Raw genomic sequence first — 17568 nt, forward strand, 5'->3', positions numbered from 1 at the left:
TATATATATATATATATATATATATATATATATATATATATATATATATATATATGCTGAATTCACCATACATTTAATACTGTTTTATATTAAGTTGTTATATATTTAGGTGGTCTTTTATACAGATTTAATGGCATTTATAAAGGGCATGTTGAGGCACGCTTTAATGTCAGACCCGGTGGTGTGCCATAGCGCTGTACATGTCAAGTACACAAAATGCAGACTCATACCAAGGGCAGATCACAGCTTAGAGCTCGACGTGTCTTGGTGGCCCCCTACTGGGCTGTAACAGCCTCTACAGTGTGTATTGTTCATGTCTGTGCATGTTAGTATGTGTGCACAGGGTCAGGCCTGGCTACTGAAGCACACTGGGGGAAAAACAAGCCCAATTAGCGAGCACTGTCATGCCCCACAGCAGGCGCACAGAGGCCTAGGGATGAAAAGGGGTCTGGCATTTAAAGAGATGATCAACAGACTGTGGATATATGAAGATGTTTGTGTGTTCAGCCTCAGTGACATGTGGCTTCTATAAACCCAGAGGTTTGTCTGTCAGAGAACAAACAGCGCACACAGTAAATTTCAATTAATTATGCATAGGTAGGAAGGACACTTCATGCTTAAGGGAAGTGTAGCATTGTTACAGGCCTCCAAATATCACCACCTTTTATTTTAACACACTGTTGAGATCTCTTCGGGCTACAGGTCTGAACCTGCAGTGCATTTGGACAGCATCGTGAATATTTAATGCCTTTAATATTTAATAAGCTGCAAAATAGGGTGGAACACTGGAGATCATCCAAATACTTTATTACAGGCATAAATAGATGTACAAGTGCTCTTAATGCTGCACTCTTATTGCTTTATTCCTTTGAGGAAAAATAAATGATCCTGAATTGAACATTTGGTAGCTAAGCAAACCTAAAACTATCACCATTTTTATTACAGCCTTCAACTTATTTATTTGAGGGGGGAAAAAAGTATTTTACGTTCAATTACAGCTGATAATTGAATGTCTGTCTTAGAATGGCAATAGGTGACGACTTTTGAATTGGAATAATGGGAAGTCCTCATCAAATATTTCACATTAAGTGAATTTGGCATCAAGGAGAAGAAAGATAACATTACATAAAAAAGCAATAGAGAATGTTGTAGCAGATAAATCAAGTTGAATCTACTCGGAAATCTCGCTAGCAGTAGAAAGTCTAGTACTATAAAATGTGGACATGTTTCATCTCGCACAAAAAGAGGCTACTTGATGGATGTGAGCAATGTCTCCTGTGATCAGTTATCTGTAATAAAAAAAAAAAAAAAAACGTTTCAAACAAAACCTTTTAACACAATCACACCATCTGAACCTTTTTTCTTTTCTGGTGCCAAAAACCTCATTGTGTCAGTGTTATGGTTCGTTGTGTTTTTTCCGTCCCAGGAATCCACTGTATAGATGTGTGTATATAAAAAGGTCAGACTGCAGTCCTGAAGATGCTGAAGAAAAGTTCACAAATGCTACCAGCAGCTCCATGGAAGGTGTTTCTAATGGCTGAACACCAATCTAACACCGCTAACAGCTGTACAATTGACTTTAACCTTCACCTGGCAACCCTAATGATCCAGAGGAGGACAACAACAGTAGCAATAAACTGCATATGCAATAAAAAAATATCAAACTGTACCACAAAAATGAGCATCATTGCTTGGGCAGAATTCTCACTAAAGGGCCCGTGAATCATGACTTTCACTGCCCACGCAAACATTTAGCAACGGTGCCTCTAAAAGTAGCAGGATTTTATTCTCACTGCAGCACTTATAGTCATAATGCTGCAGGAGTTTTCATCATCATGTCTGCAAAGTACAAACAGCGAGACAGACACAGTGTCAGACAGAGAGAAAGGGCAGAAGATAAGGCTAGGAGGACGACACCCACTCTTAGTTTTTTTTTATACACATTTTTATTGCACATCACTTTCACTAAAATGTGAAAAGAGCACAGGGAATGTAGCATAACACAGCTGAGAACATGACTCCCTACTGTGCTGTATGCTGTCAGAGTCATCTGCATGCAGTGTGTGTGTGTGTGTGTGTGTGTGTGTGTGTTGGATGTGTCTGGTTGCTGCAGTACACACTTACCCGATATACTGCAGTGGGTGGCTCTGGTGAATGACAATCCTACACGTGGGGCATGTGTTGTTCTCTTCCAGATATTTCACTAAACAGCTCCTGCAGACTGCGCACACACACACACACACACACACACTTCATTGGAAATACACTCTAATATCCTGCATGTGAGTAAAGGAATACAAAGATGACAAAACTGTGTGGTGCACCGTCAACTCATTCTGTTGTGAAGCTTAAAAAGAAAGAGACATGACAGAGCGGATTTATTTCTTTTCCTCCCAGGTGAAAGTCAGTCCAACCGAGCCTGTGCTGATTACATTCATGAGTGGCACAAGGGCCCCCTCTACTGTTTACTACTGCTGTAAAACAAAGTTACAAAGCCCGGTGCGCCAAAAGGATTGTGTGGACTGGTTAATGTCTCCATTAACGTCTGAACAGCCTTCGGACGCAATTTAATAGGTACTCTTACCTTGTAACTACACTAATTACCCATTTTATATAGACACTGGCCATCCTACACTATACTTTGCACAATTTTTCCATTGACAGCCCTGACCCTGAAATTTTAGTGATGGTACTGTGTGTGTGGTGCTGTATGGTTATATCATTAAACCAAAGGGGAAACTAGTCCAGTTTTTTCCATGTACTTTATGTGGGAATGTGTGGTTTTATTTTATTATCCAGCTGAAAGCTACGTATGTTTGGTTTACGGACTGTCTTCAAGCCAGATGAGGAGGTGCCACACACACACCATCACACCACTAACGTCAATATCACAGTTGTGGTGAGAATGACCCAGTTCCCACGTTTCTACTCCACTAATACATGGGGTAAAAACAGGCGAGAAAAATATGTCTAGTTGCAGGCAGACTATAGAGAAGTGGTTGTACCTAATGAACTGGCAAGTTTGTTATTACACAAAGTAAACAAAAGTTCTCGAGCAAAACATAAAAGTGATGCACACTAAGCAAACACTGCACACAGTCAAAGCACGTGTGTGTGTGTGTGTGTGTGTGTGTGTGTACACTCACACGTGTGTAAGCACTCTGTGACTGTGGTGGCGTCGATCAGGTACCCCTCACAAAGGCGACAGGTAATGTGGGCATTTATGTCCCACAGTTTAATCTTCCTTGTGAGCATCTCGGGGTTCTAAAGAACACATGAAGAAAAAACTCAAATGATACAAATCCATTAGAAAGACAAGCTTGTCATTATACAGAAGTGGAAGACAATTGCCTTGTAATTTTTATATTAGTCTCTCAGTATTGTCATATACAGAACAAAGCAATGTGTGACAGAAAACCAGAGATACTGGTATTTTCCATACACCACTGACCTGATCTGCCATTCAGCTATAAAGAACAGTGTAGTTTACAGGGACACAAAGAAAACACAGTATACATATACAGCTCTGGGAAAAAAAAAATAAGAGACCACTGCCCAATCTCCAGATTTGAACCCTATTGAAAACCTCTGGAATGTCATCAAGAGGAAGATGGATGGTCACAAGCTGGTCACTGAGCTGTTTGCTTTTTTTGCAAAAAGAGTGGTATAAAGTTCCCCCACAGCAATGTGAAAAACCGGTGGAGGGCATGGAGCCAAAACGCATGCAGTTTGTATTTTCTGATTATATAGATAATCATAAGCAATAAGAAACAACTAAGCAAAATTAATGTGTAAGTTTCTCATTCTCCTTGCTATATTTAAAGACACATACAGTCAGACAAACATCCCTGAGCAGAACAGCCTACAGAAAGACAAATAAACACAAGGCTTCCCTCTTACTTTTAGCATCAATCCCATCACAAGGTATTGATCCAATACCCAAGTCCAGGCAAGCTTCTGATGCTAAGCCGTGTGAACCATTTATTTTATAAATCAATTATTTTATAATTATTAATTCATTCATTTCTTCTACCTCTATCTTTTTTGCTTTCTGTTCTTCTTCCTTTACATTTGACATGCCTTTCTGCAGCACCCATTTCCTGATTATTATTTTTAGCGTTTAATAGACAGTAATAAGGGCCATTAATGTGCCACTGTTGAATAAATAAGAGAGCGGTAATCTTTATGGCCTCCCTTGTTTCATACTTCCTGAATGTAGCTTAAATTCATTCGTTAAATGAATGAGGAAAATTGAAAAGTAAATGGTAACAATAATGCCAAAGTCAAAAAGACAGATTTTGAGAATGGCATGAATAAGCAGTGCACAGGTCTTCTTATTAAATTGGCCAGTCAACCTAATAGAACACATTTGGGATGAATTAGAGAGGAGACTGTGAGTCAGGCCAAAACTGGGATGTCTGCCTTTACATGCACATGAATTTCACATGGAGTTGGCTTTCCACAAGGTTTAGGAGTGTGTTTATGGGAATTTTTTGACCGACCTTCTAGAAGCACATTTGTGAGGTCAGGGCACTGATGTTGGACGACAAAGCCTGGCTCGCAGTCTCCGCTCTAATTCATCCCAAAGGTGTTCTATCAGGTTGAGGTCAGGACTCGTCATGTGCAGGCTAGTCAAGTTCCTCCACACCAAACTCATCCATATCTTTTATGGGCCTTGCTTTGTGCACTGGTGTGCAGTCATGTTGGAACAGGAAGGGGTCATCCCCAAACTGTTCCCACAAAGTTGGGAGCATGAAATTATCCAAAATGTCTTGGTATGTTGAACCATTAAGAGTTCCTTTCACTGGAACTAAGGGGCTGAGCCCAACCCCTGAATTCAATGATTTGGAGGGGTGTCCCAAAACTTTTGGCAATATAGTGTACATTTGACCTGCTGCTCAGTGACTGTAGCATGAACACACAACTACAGTATGTGATGGCAAACAGACACTTCCATTCCGTCTGCCAGGATATAAAGTCTCTTAGATTTGGATATGCTAATCCAGACACACATTTTCATTTCCACCTTGAAGGCTGCTGTGTTATTCAAAACATTTTGGAAGGCGTTCTGACCCAGTGGACCAGGGCGAGAATAACTTACCCTCTCGCTCATGCCTTCAGTTTTAATAGACACTGTGAGGTCATTCTGAGGTGATCCTTCCTTCCTCACCAGTGGATATAAAAAAAAATAAAAACATTATACGCGTTGGTGTAATCTTACCCCTAATGCTGCCATGAATCTACTGCAGACAGAGAGGCAGCCAGGCCGGCATTAGCTGTGCATCATGGACTTCTGCTCACACACCTACAGAAAACACACAGAAGAGCAGGAAGAAAAAAAAAATCACCTGGGTGAAGAAGTGTTTAGAAGTAAAGTGAGATATTGTGTGAAGGAGACGAATAAGTCTGGTGTTCAAGAACAATTCACTGAACACATTCAAGCAGTGTTCAAAGTCTGGAGAGGAAACAAGACACCAATTAAAGGCTTCCCGTGCAGCTTTTCATTTAACTAAACAGCATCTGCAACTTCATTTCCAGATCAGTGAACATGTAAGAAGCCTTTTCAAACAATCCGCACCTGACAGATGATTCACAGGGTAACTTACTCCACTCTTCAGAGCTCATGTTTCTAATAATATGAACGGTTCAGAATTTTTAGCATGCCTTCACAATACACTAGCAGGTCGTTTACCACAGTGCTGCTCAATTCTCGAATTCGGATTGGTCACAGGGACGCTATGATCAGGAATCGTATAGAAAAAAATCATTATGTTTTTATTTTGTATTGTTTATCGTGGATAAGGGTCACAAAAGTGTATTTTCTACATAATCTCCATTTGATTCATTATTCCGGGGTTTAACCAGTGTTGTTTTATGAGGCTAGTTTGACTCGCCCAAGTATAACAGTAGCTCTGACTGTAGGAATGCAAACGACACGTTAATATTAATGCACTCGGTCAATCGATAATCGATAATCGATAATGCACAGTGGACAATCGATAAAAACGAGTGTGTTGATATGGTGACATTTACTGTGAGGAGATGTTTGCTTATCAATTTTGTTGTCTCCAGTATCTGTTGTAACTTTCACAACATGGGAAAGTCTTCAGAATTGAATACACTGCATTTTCTGTTTTCTTGGTAAGGTGACAAGCTGAATTATTTTTAAATTTTATCTCTTGGTTTTATTAACTTTTAGAGAGAGAGAGAGAGAGAGAGAGAGAGAGAGAGAGAGAGAGAGAAAATAAAGGCTGATGAGGGAACTGTTTAGAACAGCTGTAATAAACCGACCAGGCATAACATTATGACCACCTGTCTAATATTGTGTTGGTCCTCCTTTTGCTGCCAAAACAGCCCTGACCTGTCATGCACTGTGTATCCTGACACCTTTCTATCAGAACCAGCATTAACGTCTTCAGCAATTTGAGCAACAGTAGCTCGTCTGTTGGATCGGATCACACGGGCCAGCCTTCGCTCCCCACGTGCATCAGTGAGCCTTGGCTGGCCATGACCCTGTCCCCGGTTCACCACTGTTCCTTCCTCGATCACTTTTGATAGATACTGACCACTGCAGACCGGGAACACCCCACAAGAGCTGCAGTTTTGGAGATGCTCTGATCCAGTCATCTAGCCATCACAATTCCTTACACTTGACCATTTTTCCTGCTTCTAACACATCAACACATTTACACATTTCCTGCTTCTAACACATAACACATTTTGCAGACAAAATGTTCACTTGCTGCCTAATATATCCCACCCACTAACAGGGGCCATGATGAGGAGATAATGCTCATAATGTTATGGTTGATTGGTGTATAAATGACAAATAAAACAAGATTAAGTGTGTAACATAACATGGACAGAAGTAGATGTCATTTTTTAATTAATAAGATTAGTTTGCAAACTGTTGTGTATGAAGTAAAATACAAACTTTTGGTATGAGCCGTTATTGTCGTGTTAAATTCCTTACACAGTAGTCAGAAAATATGGCTCACAATTCAAATTTTTTCTGCATGAAAAACATAACAGAGCATTTGATATCCAACACCAAAAACTTCTACTACAAATAAGGCCGAGTTTCATGGACAGATTTCATGGAGATTTTGGAGGTTATACACACAATTATTCAACAGAAACCTACATGCACATCTAGGCAGAAATATAGATGTAAGAATTAAGAATTCCATGAGGTGTTTCACACCACACACGCATGCTGAGGAGTAGGCAGCCACTGGGCCATGTGACAACACACAGTGGCGTTGCTCGAGACACATTCCCTACTCACACACAAGTCCACACACTTGCACACACAAACACACGCTTACACATGCATGCATGAGTGCGCGCACACACACACAGCAAAACATGCAATAAAATGCACACACATACACAAAGATCTAAACACACGCAGAAACATGCCAAAAAAAAAATACACAGACAGAAACACACACACAAACATGCAAAAAAAAAAAAAAAAAAAAAACACACACACACAAACATGCACAGAAACACACACACGTAGACACATGCACTATACACAGAAACATGCAAAACACACACACAGAATCATGCACAGAAACACACACACACAGAATCATGCACAGAAACACACACACGTAGACACATGCACTATGCACAGAAACATGCAAAACACACACACAGAGAATCATGCACAGAAACACACACACAAACATCTAAACACACACAGAATCATGCACAGAAACACACACACAAAGATCTAAACACACGCAGAAACATGCCAAAAAAAAAATACACAGACAGAAACACACACACAAACATGCAAAAAAAAAAAAAAAAAAAAACACACACACACAAACATGCACAGAAACACACACACGTAGACACATGCACTATACACAGAAACATGCAAAACACACACACAGAATCATGCACAGAAACACACACACACAGAATCATGCACAGAAACACACACACGTAGACACATGCACTATGCACAGAAACATGCAAAACACACACACAGAGAATCATGCACAGAAACACACACACAAACATCTAAACACACACAGAATCATGCACAGAAACACACACACAAACATCTAAACACACACACAGAAACATGCCAAGAAAATACACAGACAGAAACACACACAAACATGCAAAAAAAAAAAAAAACCACACACACAAACATGCACAGAAACACACACACACACGTAGACACATGCAACACACACACAGAGAATCATGCACAGAAACACACACAAACATCTAAACACACACAGAATCATGCACAGAAACACACACACACAGAATCATGCACAGAAACACACACACAAACATCTAAACACACACAGAATCATGCACAGAAACACAAACATCTAAACACACACACACAGAAACATGCCAAAAACACACACACAAACATGCACACACATGCACTATGCACAGAAACACACACACACACACACACACACAGAATCTCACACACACACAGACACTATGCCAGAAACACACACACACACATGCACTATGCACAGAAACATGCAAAACACACACACAGACAGACACACTTACACTATGCCAGAAACACACACACACATACAAACATGCAAACACATACAGAGACAGACAGGAACACACACACACACACACACAGCATGCTTTCTGGCTTTCAGCAGCTCATCTTGGAGTCCAGGCAAAGAGAGTAAAGCAGTCACCATTAGTGTTTCCATCTGCTCACTGGCCTGTGAAATGACTTCCCTCAGGTTACACAGACGCGCAATGTGACTAGGGACATGTTACTAAAGTGATGCGGTACATCCAGAGGACTTTCCCCTTTAACAACTGCTCAAAAAAAAGAAAAGAAGAAGATATAAACCAGAAGACTCCCTGATGTCATTAGACTATAATTTACTCGCTGTGTAACAGAGAGCTAGGGAAGCAGATGAGAGTGAATGTGACTGGAAAGGGATTTTTATTTCAGCTGTTCAGCTCACAGTGAGAGGAACTCCATTAATAAGTGGAATAAAACCGGACGATTGTTCGACTGCTTTAATAAACCTAGAGAATGAACACATTAAATAATGCAGGATTTTTTTTTTTTTACTTTTAAGTTAACTACTGAACATGAATCTTTTGTACTGTTTACTATTCATTAAAATATTGGGGGTTTTTTTGGCTCAAATAATTAATATTTATTTCTGAGACAGAGGATCTCAGGCCTGACCACAAGGAGCCCGGTGCAGCTGAAGGAGCTTTTCTACACAGTTTTTTTGCCAGAGGACACAGCAGTCATGCACATGAGCATAACATCATCGATTTGTACCCTGCTGCCGAGATACAGAAACCTATTTAAAAGAAATAAATGAATTTACAAAATAAAAATAGATAAATAAATAAAAAATCTATACATATACACACCAATATAGCCATTACATTATGACCACTGCCAGGAAGTGAATAACACTGATTATCTCCTCATCATGGCACCTGGTAGTGGGTGGGATATATTAGGCAGCAAGTGAACATTTTGTCCTCAGAGTTGATGTGTTAGAAGCAGGAAAAATGGACAAGTGTAAGGATTTGAGCGAGTTTGATGAAGGGCCAAATTGTGATGGCTAGACGACTGGGATCAGAGCATCTCCAAAACTGCAGCTCTTGTGGGGTGTTCCCGGTCTGCAGCGGTCAGTATCTATCAAAAGTGGTCCAACGAAGGAACAGTGGTGAACCGGCAACAGGGTCATGGGTGGCCATTGATGCACGTGGGGAGTGAAGGCTGGCCCGTGTGATCCGATCCAACAGACGAGCTACTGTTGCTCAGATTGCCGAGTAAGCTAATGCTGGTTCTGACAGAAAGGTGTCAGAATACACAGTGCATGACGGGTAAGGACTGTTTTGGCAGCAAAAGAGGGACCAACACATTATTAGGCAGGTAGTCATAATGTTATGCCTGATCGGTGTATAAACATTCAGTTGATGAAACCTCAATATATTAGACTACATGAGAGTTTACACTCTTGTACACGAGGTTAAAGACATTCCCTCACATTTCAGGCACAGATACACTGTGATCTAAAAGTTAGATGTAATCATTAATGATATTCTTTCCTGAATTAAGCGGGCGATTCTAACAATGAGATCAACTCCTTACTTGAGTGATTCTGTAGTGAAAGTAAAAAAGAGAAACTCTTTAGCACCACTTAAACAACTCTCAATGGTAGGAAATGATTTACTCATCACTGATACTGAGCTCTATATATATTTTGCAGGCTCGTCATCTTCGTCTTGCCTTTTTGTTTATGGCTCTTTAACGAAACACAGTGGTTTACCACAGATGTGAAGCTTTCTCCTAGTATACTTCGATATTGTGCAAAATCAAACAACGTTAATGTCCTAGTCTACAATACTCTGATGAGCCTGTGCTAAAAACACATGTCCATATGCTCTAGTTATGTACATGAGTCTGCGCTCATTAATCTCCCAGAGGAACATGCAACATCAGTGGGAAAAATAATGCAGTGGCAAAATGACTACCTAATCGTCTCTGAGGTTTTACGGATGACCGCAGGTACAATATTATATCACAAAGTGACCGTCTTAATTGGACCGTCTGTCCAGATGATCTCGCCGCATAGAGATTGATGCTGGTCTCGTTCACAAGTTGAGAACAATTAGAATGTGATCCGGTTTCCTAAACACAGCCGGGAACAAGGCAGCGTGCACGGAAGTACATTGGTCAGCAGCAGCAAGCTCTCATTAGGAAGGTGTGAGATTAGGCAGCGTCCTTACAAACCCACTGCACACAATGGAAACCTTGCTGAATTTGATAGCCTGCTTACTGCTGAGTGCACTATAAAGCGGCCTTTTGTAAGATCGTGTTGCAGTATGGATCTGGATCCTTTCTGTCGTAACATTCATTCCTTATCCGTCCTGACAGATCTATTCCAACTCCATCAGATTACTAGTTTTCTTCCTGATATTCGGGTAACACAACACCGATATCTACATCTGTAATCACATTTGAACCAGGGCTGCTGGAAAAAGATGGCTTTTAAAGAAAATAACAAAAAAAAATGGAACATAACTTTATTCAACTCCTGAGCTTCTGCAGTTCCTCAATCTCAGCTAAATCCCCCGAGTTTCATAATCAGTCTGAAGCAGACGCCCTGTGGAGCTTTCTGGCCAGTAAAGAGGCTGAGTAAGCTAGATAACATCTTTCCCAAAATCAGGAAACTCATTACAGCTGAGAACAATATCTACCTAATAGCTGGTATTTAGAAGTATTTTAGTCTCGGGGTTTGTTACATTCCAGAAAAGTTTATATGCATCCAGAATTTACTACAAAGCATCAAAAAGGGTTTTTAAATCGCCAATATTTCACCGTCTTGTGATTTTTCCAGATTTTCAGAAGTGAAAAGTAATAAAAGAGGAGGTATGCATAGAAACAATAGATTAGTATCTCTATGAAATAAAGGCATAGTGATCCTTCAGATTCTCAATGAATCTTTTAAGTGAATGAATCGTTTTCATTCGCTTCACATGCACTACTAGTCAGTTTGGGATCACTTGCATATTTCAGCTTGATTTCAGCTACGGAGGAAGACTCCGTCAAGCCAATCCATCTTGTGGGAGATGAAATGATGCATGGGGTGAAATCTCATCAGATTATCTTGAAAAATTGAAAGACAGAATTGTCCAGGTTGTAAGTACTGCAAAAGGTGGGGGGGGGGGGGGGTTTGATGAAGACATTTAATATTTTCCATCAAAATCATTATTTCTAACTCTGACATGTCAGCATGTGTTTCCTTGGAAAACAATACAATTTTTGAGTGATCCCAAACTTTTGCTCAGTAGTGTATTTCTCATTCTCAGCAGTGTAAAAAATGTGACATGTGGCTTTGGTCTGCATTAGAGTCAGTGAAGGAGCAGATCACTGGTTGCACCTACTGAATTAATAAACCTCTTATTGGACACGACTCTGTGTCGAGAGTGCCACTGATTCAGTACGAAGTGAGAACCAGCCGGTTCAGGGCCAGTTTTTCCCCCATAGCCATAAATCTACTGAACTCTACACCGCTAGGACACTCACGTCTCACTAACACTTCACCACCTTGCAGGTCTGCTTCAGCCTGTGCATTCTGCTACATTTTCTCTGTATAATATAATTATAATGTACATATTGTTAATTCAGAGCTTACCCCTGGGTTTTATATACCCTATCTGTATATACACTGTATATTATCTCGGTTACTGTCGTACATACAATGTACATAATGCACACATTTTGCACAAATATCTCATTTCTCTTTTCTTTACACTTTTGCTGGAAATACAACTTGCATACCTCTTTATGCACATATTGACATAGCCTTATTTACTGATGTACATATTTATCTGCACTTGTTATTTTGCACTATTTCTACGATTGGCACTTCTGGTAGATGCTAAACGGCATTTTGTTGCTATGTAAATCAGTCTGTCTGTCTTTCTGGTTCAGCATGAACTGAAGAACCACAGTTCATAGTTCATAAACGACGTGATCAATCTGAGACTCATCTCATTTGTTCATTTTGTCTATGATTGACATGTCATTCATGTATTCAGTTCGGATGTGTGCGTCTCACTGGTTCTACATGAGAGGAGGAGGGCAGCTAGGGGATCGGCTATAAAGAGACTGTAGTACTTGAGCACTGGAGAAGTTTTATCTCTCTGCATGAAGCATAATGCCAATAAACATCACAGAGACTGAAAGGTCCCCTACCCCAACCCCCCAACCCCGAAGACTCAGCAGTTTGCTGTCACTAAAAAAGTCACTAAACACCATTTTTCAAGTCTCAGTAGATTTGCAGCTATGCACATTTCATAACAACAACAACAACAACAAGGTTCACTGAATGAATCCAAACAAATCTTTCTGGTGAACAGAATCAAAAGACTCTGTGCCACTGGGATGAATAAAAAAAATAAATAACACGGCTGACAACAGACACCAAAATATAAAAATAAATGAAGTCATTTAACAAGAAAAAAAGTGTCTTTCTAATCCGTATCTGGATTTGTATCTGTTTAAAACGCTTTATCTGCTCATTCTGAATATTGTCCCTAATTTTCGACACGCAAGTCATAACTATTTTTCTTTAGACTATTTTCAAAATATATATCCGGCTGATTTTGCCTTGTATAATTTGTAATGCTGCATTGCTGCAGGATAAATTTATTTATAACATTATTAATTTACGTCACAGTTTTTTGCCGTTTGTGTTTCTTTTTGTTTGTGGATAAAATGGAGCTAAATGAATTAAGTATTTTCCTATACTTACTTCAGGGAAACATTAATTCGACCTCAAACAGTATATATATACATACTATTTCCAGAATTATGTTTTGGACCCATTTAGAAACACCACACATCACAAAAACAAACAAATGATGAATCAATATGACATGAAATATTTCTCTTATGCACCACATTACAGCGCAAAAATACCCAAGCAGCCAAACCAATTTCAGTCAACTTCTACTTCTAGTCTAATTGGATCTCTTGACAAGTACCAGAGTGTTCAAATACTTCAGCAGGCTGTCACAGACACTAAGACCTTAAACACACCGACAAGTAAACACACACACACACACCGTGCTGACAGAAATAGCAGGCATGCGTGTGCACTTTCTAAAGAAACACACAGACGCTGACCTCGCATGAACCCTGGCTCGTGTTCCAGAGGTGAGGATGATCAGCACAGGGGGCATGCATGGCCACGCTCTCTTAACCAGCGCTTACCGCCTTGCACGCAGACTCTCACACACACACACTCTCACAAAGGACCCAGTGTTGTCCAGCAGCACTGCTGGACAAGCAGACACTGGCATGAACACACACACAAACACACCCATGAATGAGGGCTCTGGGTTCAGCTGGTCCGATTAAGACAAACTGTTTTGCTTTGGACAAGCCGAGTTCACACGTAAGGAGCCCAAATTAACAGTTAATGCTTCCTAGAAAAACACTCTTCAGTGGGGCAAAGCTAATATAACGATCGTTTACAGCTTTTAACGGCAAGCAGTCTCAGTGTGTGACCTTGTACAAGACAAGCGAAGCATTAAATGCACCTTATAAATGTTATTATGCACTAAAAATTAAAGCTGCAAACACTTTACACTTTAATTGATGTTATTTACTGCATTACTTAACATGAACAAGTCATGAACTTCAGCATTAATAAACATTAAAATACGTTAAGAAACATTATTAATTGTAATGCATTAGTTGACCCTTGTTTAAATGTGTAAAGAAATAAACCTGCACTTATTAATGTTTATTAAATCCATGATTAAAAACACACAGATAAATGAGCGCAGCTGAAACTACAACAGTCACTTACTGAACACTGGTTAAGACGAGCACTGATTATTTGGGCTAGCTTGATGCATTGCTTTAGAGTTAAATACGGCATTAGATAACGTCACTTAAATTGGCATTATGGTAAATATGGTCATTATGACATCACCAAACGCACATGCACAGCAAATCCAGACGGGTATTTATGTTCACTGAGGATTGTTTGCTAAGCAAGTAGCATAAAATGTTAATGATGCACAGTACAAATCATGTTCAAGTATGCTTGCTACAGTTAAGTGGCGTACCGCAGTGAAAAGGAGGCAGGTGACACAGATTGGGTAACAGGGCAGGTGACACAGATTGGGTAATGATGCAGATGACACAGATTATGTAACGGTGCATCAGAGGCACAGAACCACAAAGCAGACAGTGTTCCTGTTAACCTCTGCTTCAAAATCACAACTCCACTGAAATGATTAGAATCAAAAGTACTATAGTCTAGTGCATTGTTTGATGGGAAATGTTCAGCAGTTAGTCTTTGGTTAAGAACACCATCTAGTATCAATTTAGGCCAAATATTTTCTGGGGCAAAATCTGTAATAATTATCCGAGCATTAGGAACATGAGTGGCTGGAAATATCAGAGGAATGAAATTGTCAATAAGCTGGTGACTGTCAGTAATCTATCATTACATTAATAACCTGGGTGATGCTGAAACTTGTTGGAAACTACTGGGGGAGCGCTCGGACCTCTCACAGATTCCAGCTCGCTCTGGATAAACCTGTGCTATTGGCAGGATTATAAACAACTATGTATTTCACATAAATCACAGCAAAAAAAGTATTAATTGTGGCAGGTCTGCAAGTTATTTTAATAATTTGCAATATGCTGCTATATAATACCACTTTAGTTTAGCTAGTCATAATCAGACCAACCGCTTGGCTTGATCGCTACAGCAGGGGTCCAAACACTGATACAGCAGACATGGTTACTCCACAAAACTATATTAACAAGCAGTTTATCATTAACTCAGGTCAAACATCTGCAACCCTACAGCTCTTATCATGGTCCGGGTCGCAGGATCGCACTCCGAGTTCCATTTCAAATTCCATACACAACATTCAACAGATTTTATTCTTTTAGTTTAACAAGTGTGTCAGTCTGGTTTCTTGAGGCGCACTTCTTCTTGCTGGAATTTTCAGTGTGAATACAGCTCTAGGGTATATCGCAAATTTTTATTTGGAGCATAACTAAGTTTTTTTTTTTGCAAATTTTCTCGGTATATCGCGGTATCCCCAAACCTTATAGTGAATTGTTTTTATGCTGAAATAAGGTAATTTATTAATAAAAATATAATTATTAATTACAAAATATAAACATTAATTAAAATGAAATAAAATATTATATAAAATACTGTACAGCGTATACAGCGTACGGCTGGAGGAACGAGTCTGGCCAATCGAAATGCCCCATTCATTTAATCACGGTTGTGATTGGCTGCTGGTTATGCATGCAGTTGGGGAAAGGGAAGCAGAATTCTCCAGCATCCCAGTTTTTTGCGTGTCACTGTCCCGAGTGTTTCGTTTTGTTTTGTGTACGCTGTATTTTTACGTTTTTTCTGCAAGCCCTATTATGTCGTCCAAACGCTCCGTTTATCGCGGGTGGGATTAGTGTACTACACACTGGCGTAGAATACCGCAAAAAGTACACAATTTAGGACACACCTTTAGTGGTCACTATGGTTACATTATATAATACATGTAGACTACAAAAAATAAATTATACATAATATATAGTATTAATTAAAAAATAAAATAAGAATCAAAGCTTAAAAAAAATTATGAGATTCAATAGCTAGCAATACAAAGATCCCTGATATCTTTATCAATAGGCTCATACCTACTTTCTGTTTTGTTGCATTATTTTGTCTCACAAAATACAAAAACACTAGCAAAGAAAGCAATAGATGGAGGAAGTAAATTTTCATCATCCCTTGGATTTCCTCACAGCCCTCGCAGCGATTTCCCAAACTGCACCCCAGAGCTTCACAGCTGAAAAACCCTGACAAATTGGTAGCAGTCTTCAGACATCATACTGCTGAGCTGAGAGCGCAAAGAGCAAAATAGCCAGAAATGTAAGTGGACCTACAAGTGTTTACTCGCCCTGGCAGCGATTATATCAGCAAAGCACAAGATGCTAATGCTCTCACTGACAACAATGGTGGCTGTTCATTTACTCACAGTGGCGTGAATGTGCAATCAGTATGTGACGGGATCAGGCTCTCGTTTCCTCAAGGCTTCAGGAACTCTGCTATACCAAATTATCCCTTAAACAATTCAATTCAAATCCATTTGTTGTGTATCGAACTTTTAACAACAGTCACAAAGCAGCTTCGCAGAAACACAAATTCAGGTAAAGGATTCTAAATTTATCCCTAATGAACAAGTCAGAGGTGATGGTGGTGAGAAAAACTCCTCGAGACGATATGAGGAAGGAACCTTGAGAGGAACCAGATTCAAAAGGGAACACATCCTCATTTTGAAGAGTGCGATTATAAATCATTTCCCTTCTATAACTGTGTACTGTATGATCAAAAAGTGCAACTGTCTAAGCAGGAAATGCATTCTAGTTTTAATGGAGACTTGAGGGAGGTTATGGCAGTCCTAAAGCTATCTAAGTGCTACTATCCTCAGCAATCCCAGCAATCTCCAGGCTGTCCATGTGGAGCTGTCCTCAGCAGCCTCCAAGTGATGAAACTCCAACCAGAAGTAGGGCATCAGGGTTGATCAGGCAGATCCAGAGAGCAGGAGAGGGTCATAATTACCGCACTATTCCTCCAGACAGTGTGGTTCGGCTTAACACATTAACTGTAATCCCACGTCACAGCTATTTCAATTACCAAGCATGTAGCTATAACCAGACCATACAGGTGGAGCTAAAAATAGCCCACGCATTCACTCTCAGTTATCACAGAATCATCGTGAATAACGTCTCTGTGAGAATTTCTATTAGCGGTGAGGTGATTAATGATGCCGATGCTGGAAGCAGGTATCTGTCTGATACTACGCTTATTTACTTGCAGCACAGTGAAGTGAGCATGCAGAGAAAGTGTCATGGCTGAGAGCATTTCAGTTCAGTGAGCACTGGGCACCACAGCCTTACACTTTCGTTTCCTGGGGGCTTCATTTGTGACTTAAAGTGCGATTTATAGCGGCTTACACTCATTTGTGAAAATCCCACACACACAC

The 17568-nt window shown here is 39.9% G+C and overlaps 1 protein-coding gene across 2 annotated transcripts in view; it reads right to left on the bottom strand.

Annotated features, from left to right (window-relative positions):
* LOC131365010 (polycomb group RING finger protein 3) overlaps positions 1-17568 on the bottom strand; it is a 45629-nt gene that overhangs the window by 16844 nt on the left and 11217 nt on the right. For both annotated transcript variants that reach the window (XM_058408568.1, XM_058408569.1), the window contains exons 2-4: positions 5222-5305; positions 3147-3264; positions 2125-2221 (exon numbers count right to left, since the gene is read on the bottom strand). In XM_058408568.1, the coding sequence (XP_058264551.1) occupies positions 2125-2221; positions 3147-3264; positions 5222-5236 (230 nt within the window). In that variant the 5' untranslated portion in view covers positions 5237-5305. The remainder of the gene's footprint in view (positions 1-2124; positions 2222-3146; positions 3265-5221; positions 5306-17568) is intronic.

The sequence above is a fragment of the Hemibagrus wyckioides genome, linkage group LG14 (assembly GCF_019097595.1).
Source record: "Hemibagrus wyckioides isolate EC202008001 linkage group LG14, SWU_Hwy_1.0, whole genome shotgun sequence".
NCBI lineage: Eukaryota > Metazoa > Chordata > Actinopteri > Siluriformes > Bagridae > Hemibagrus > Hemibagrus wyckioides.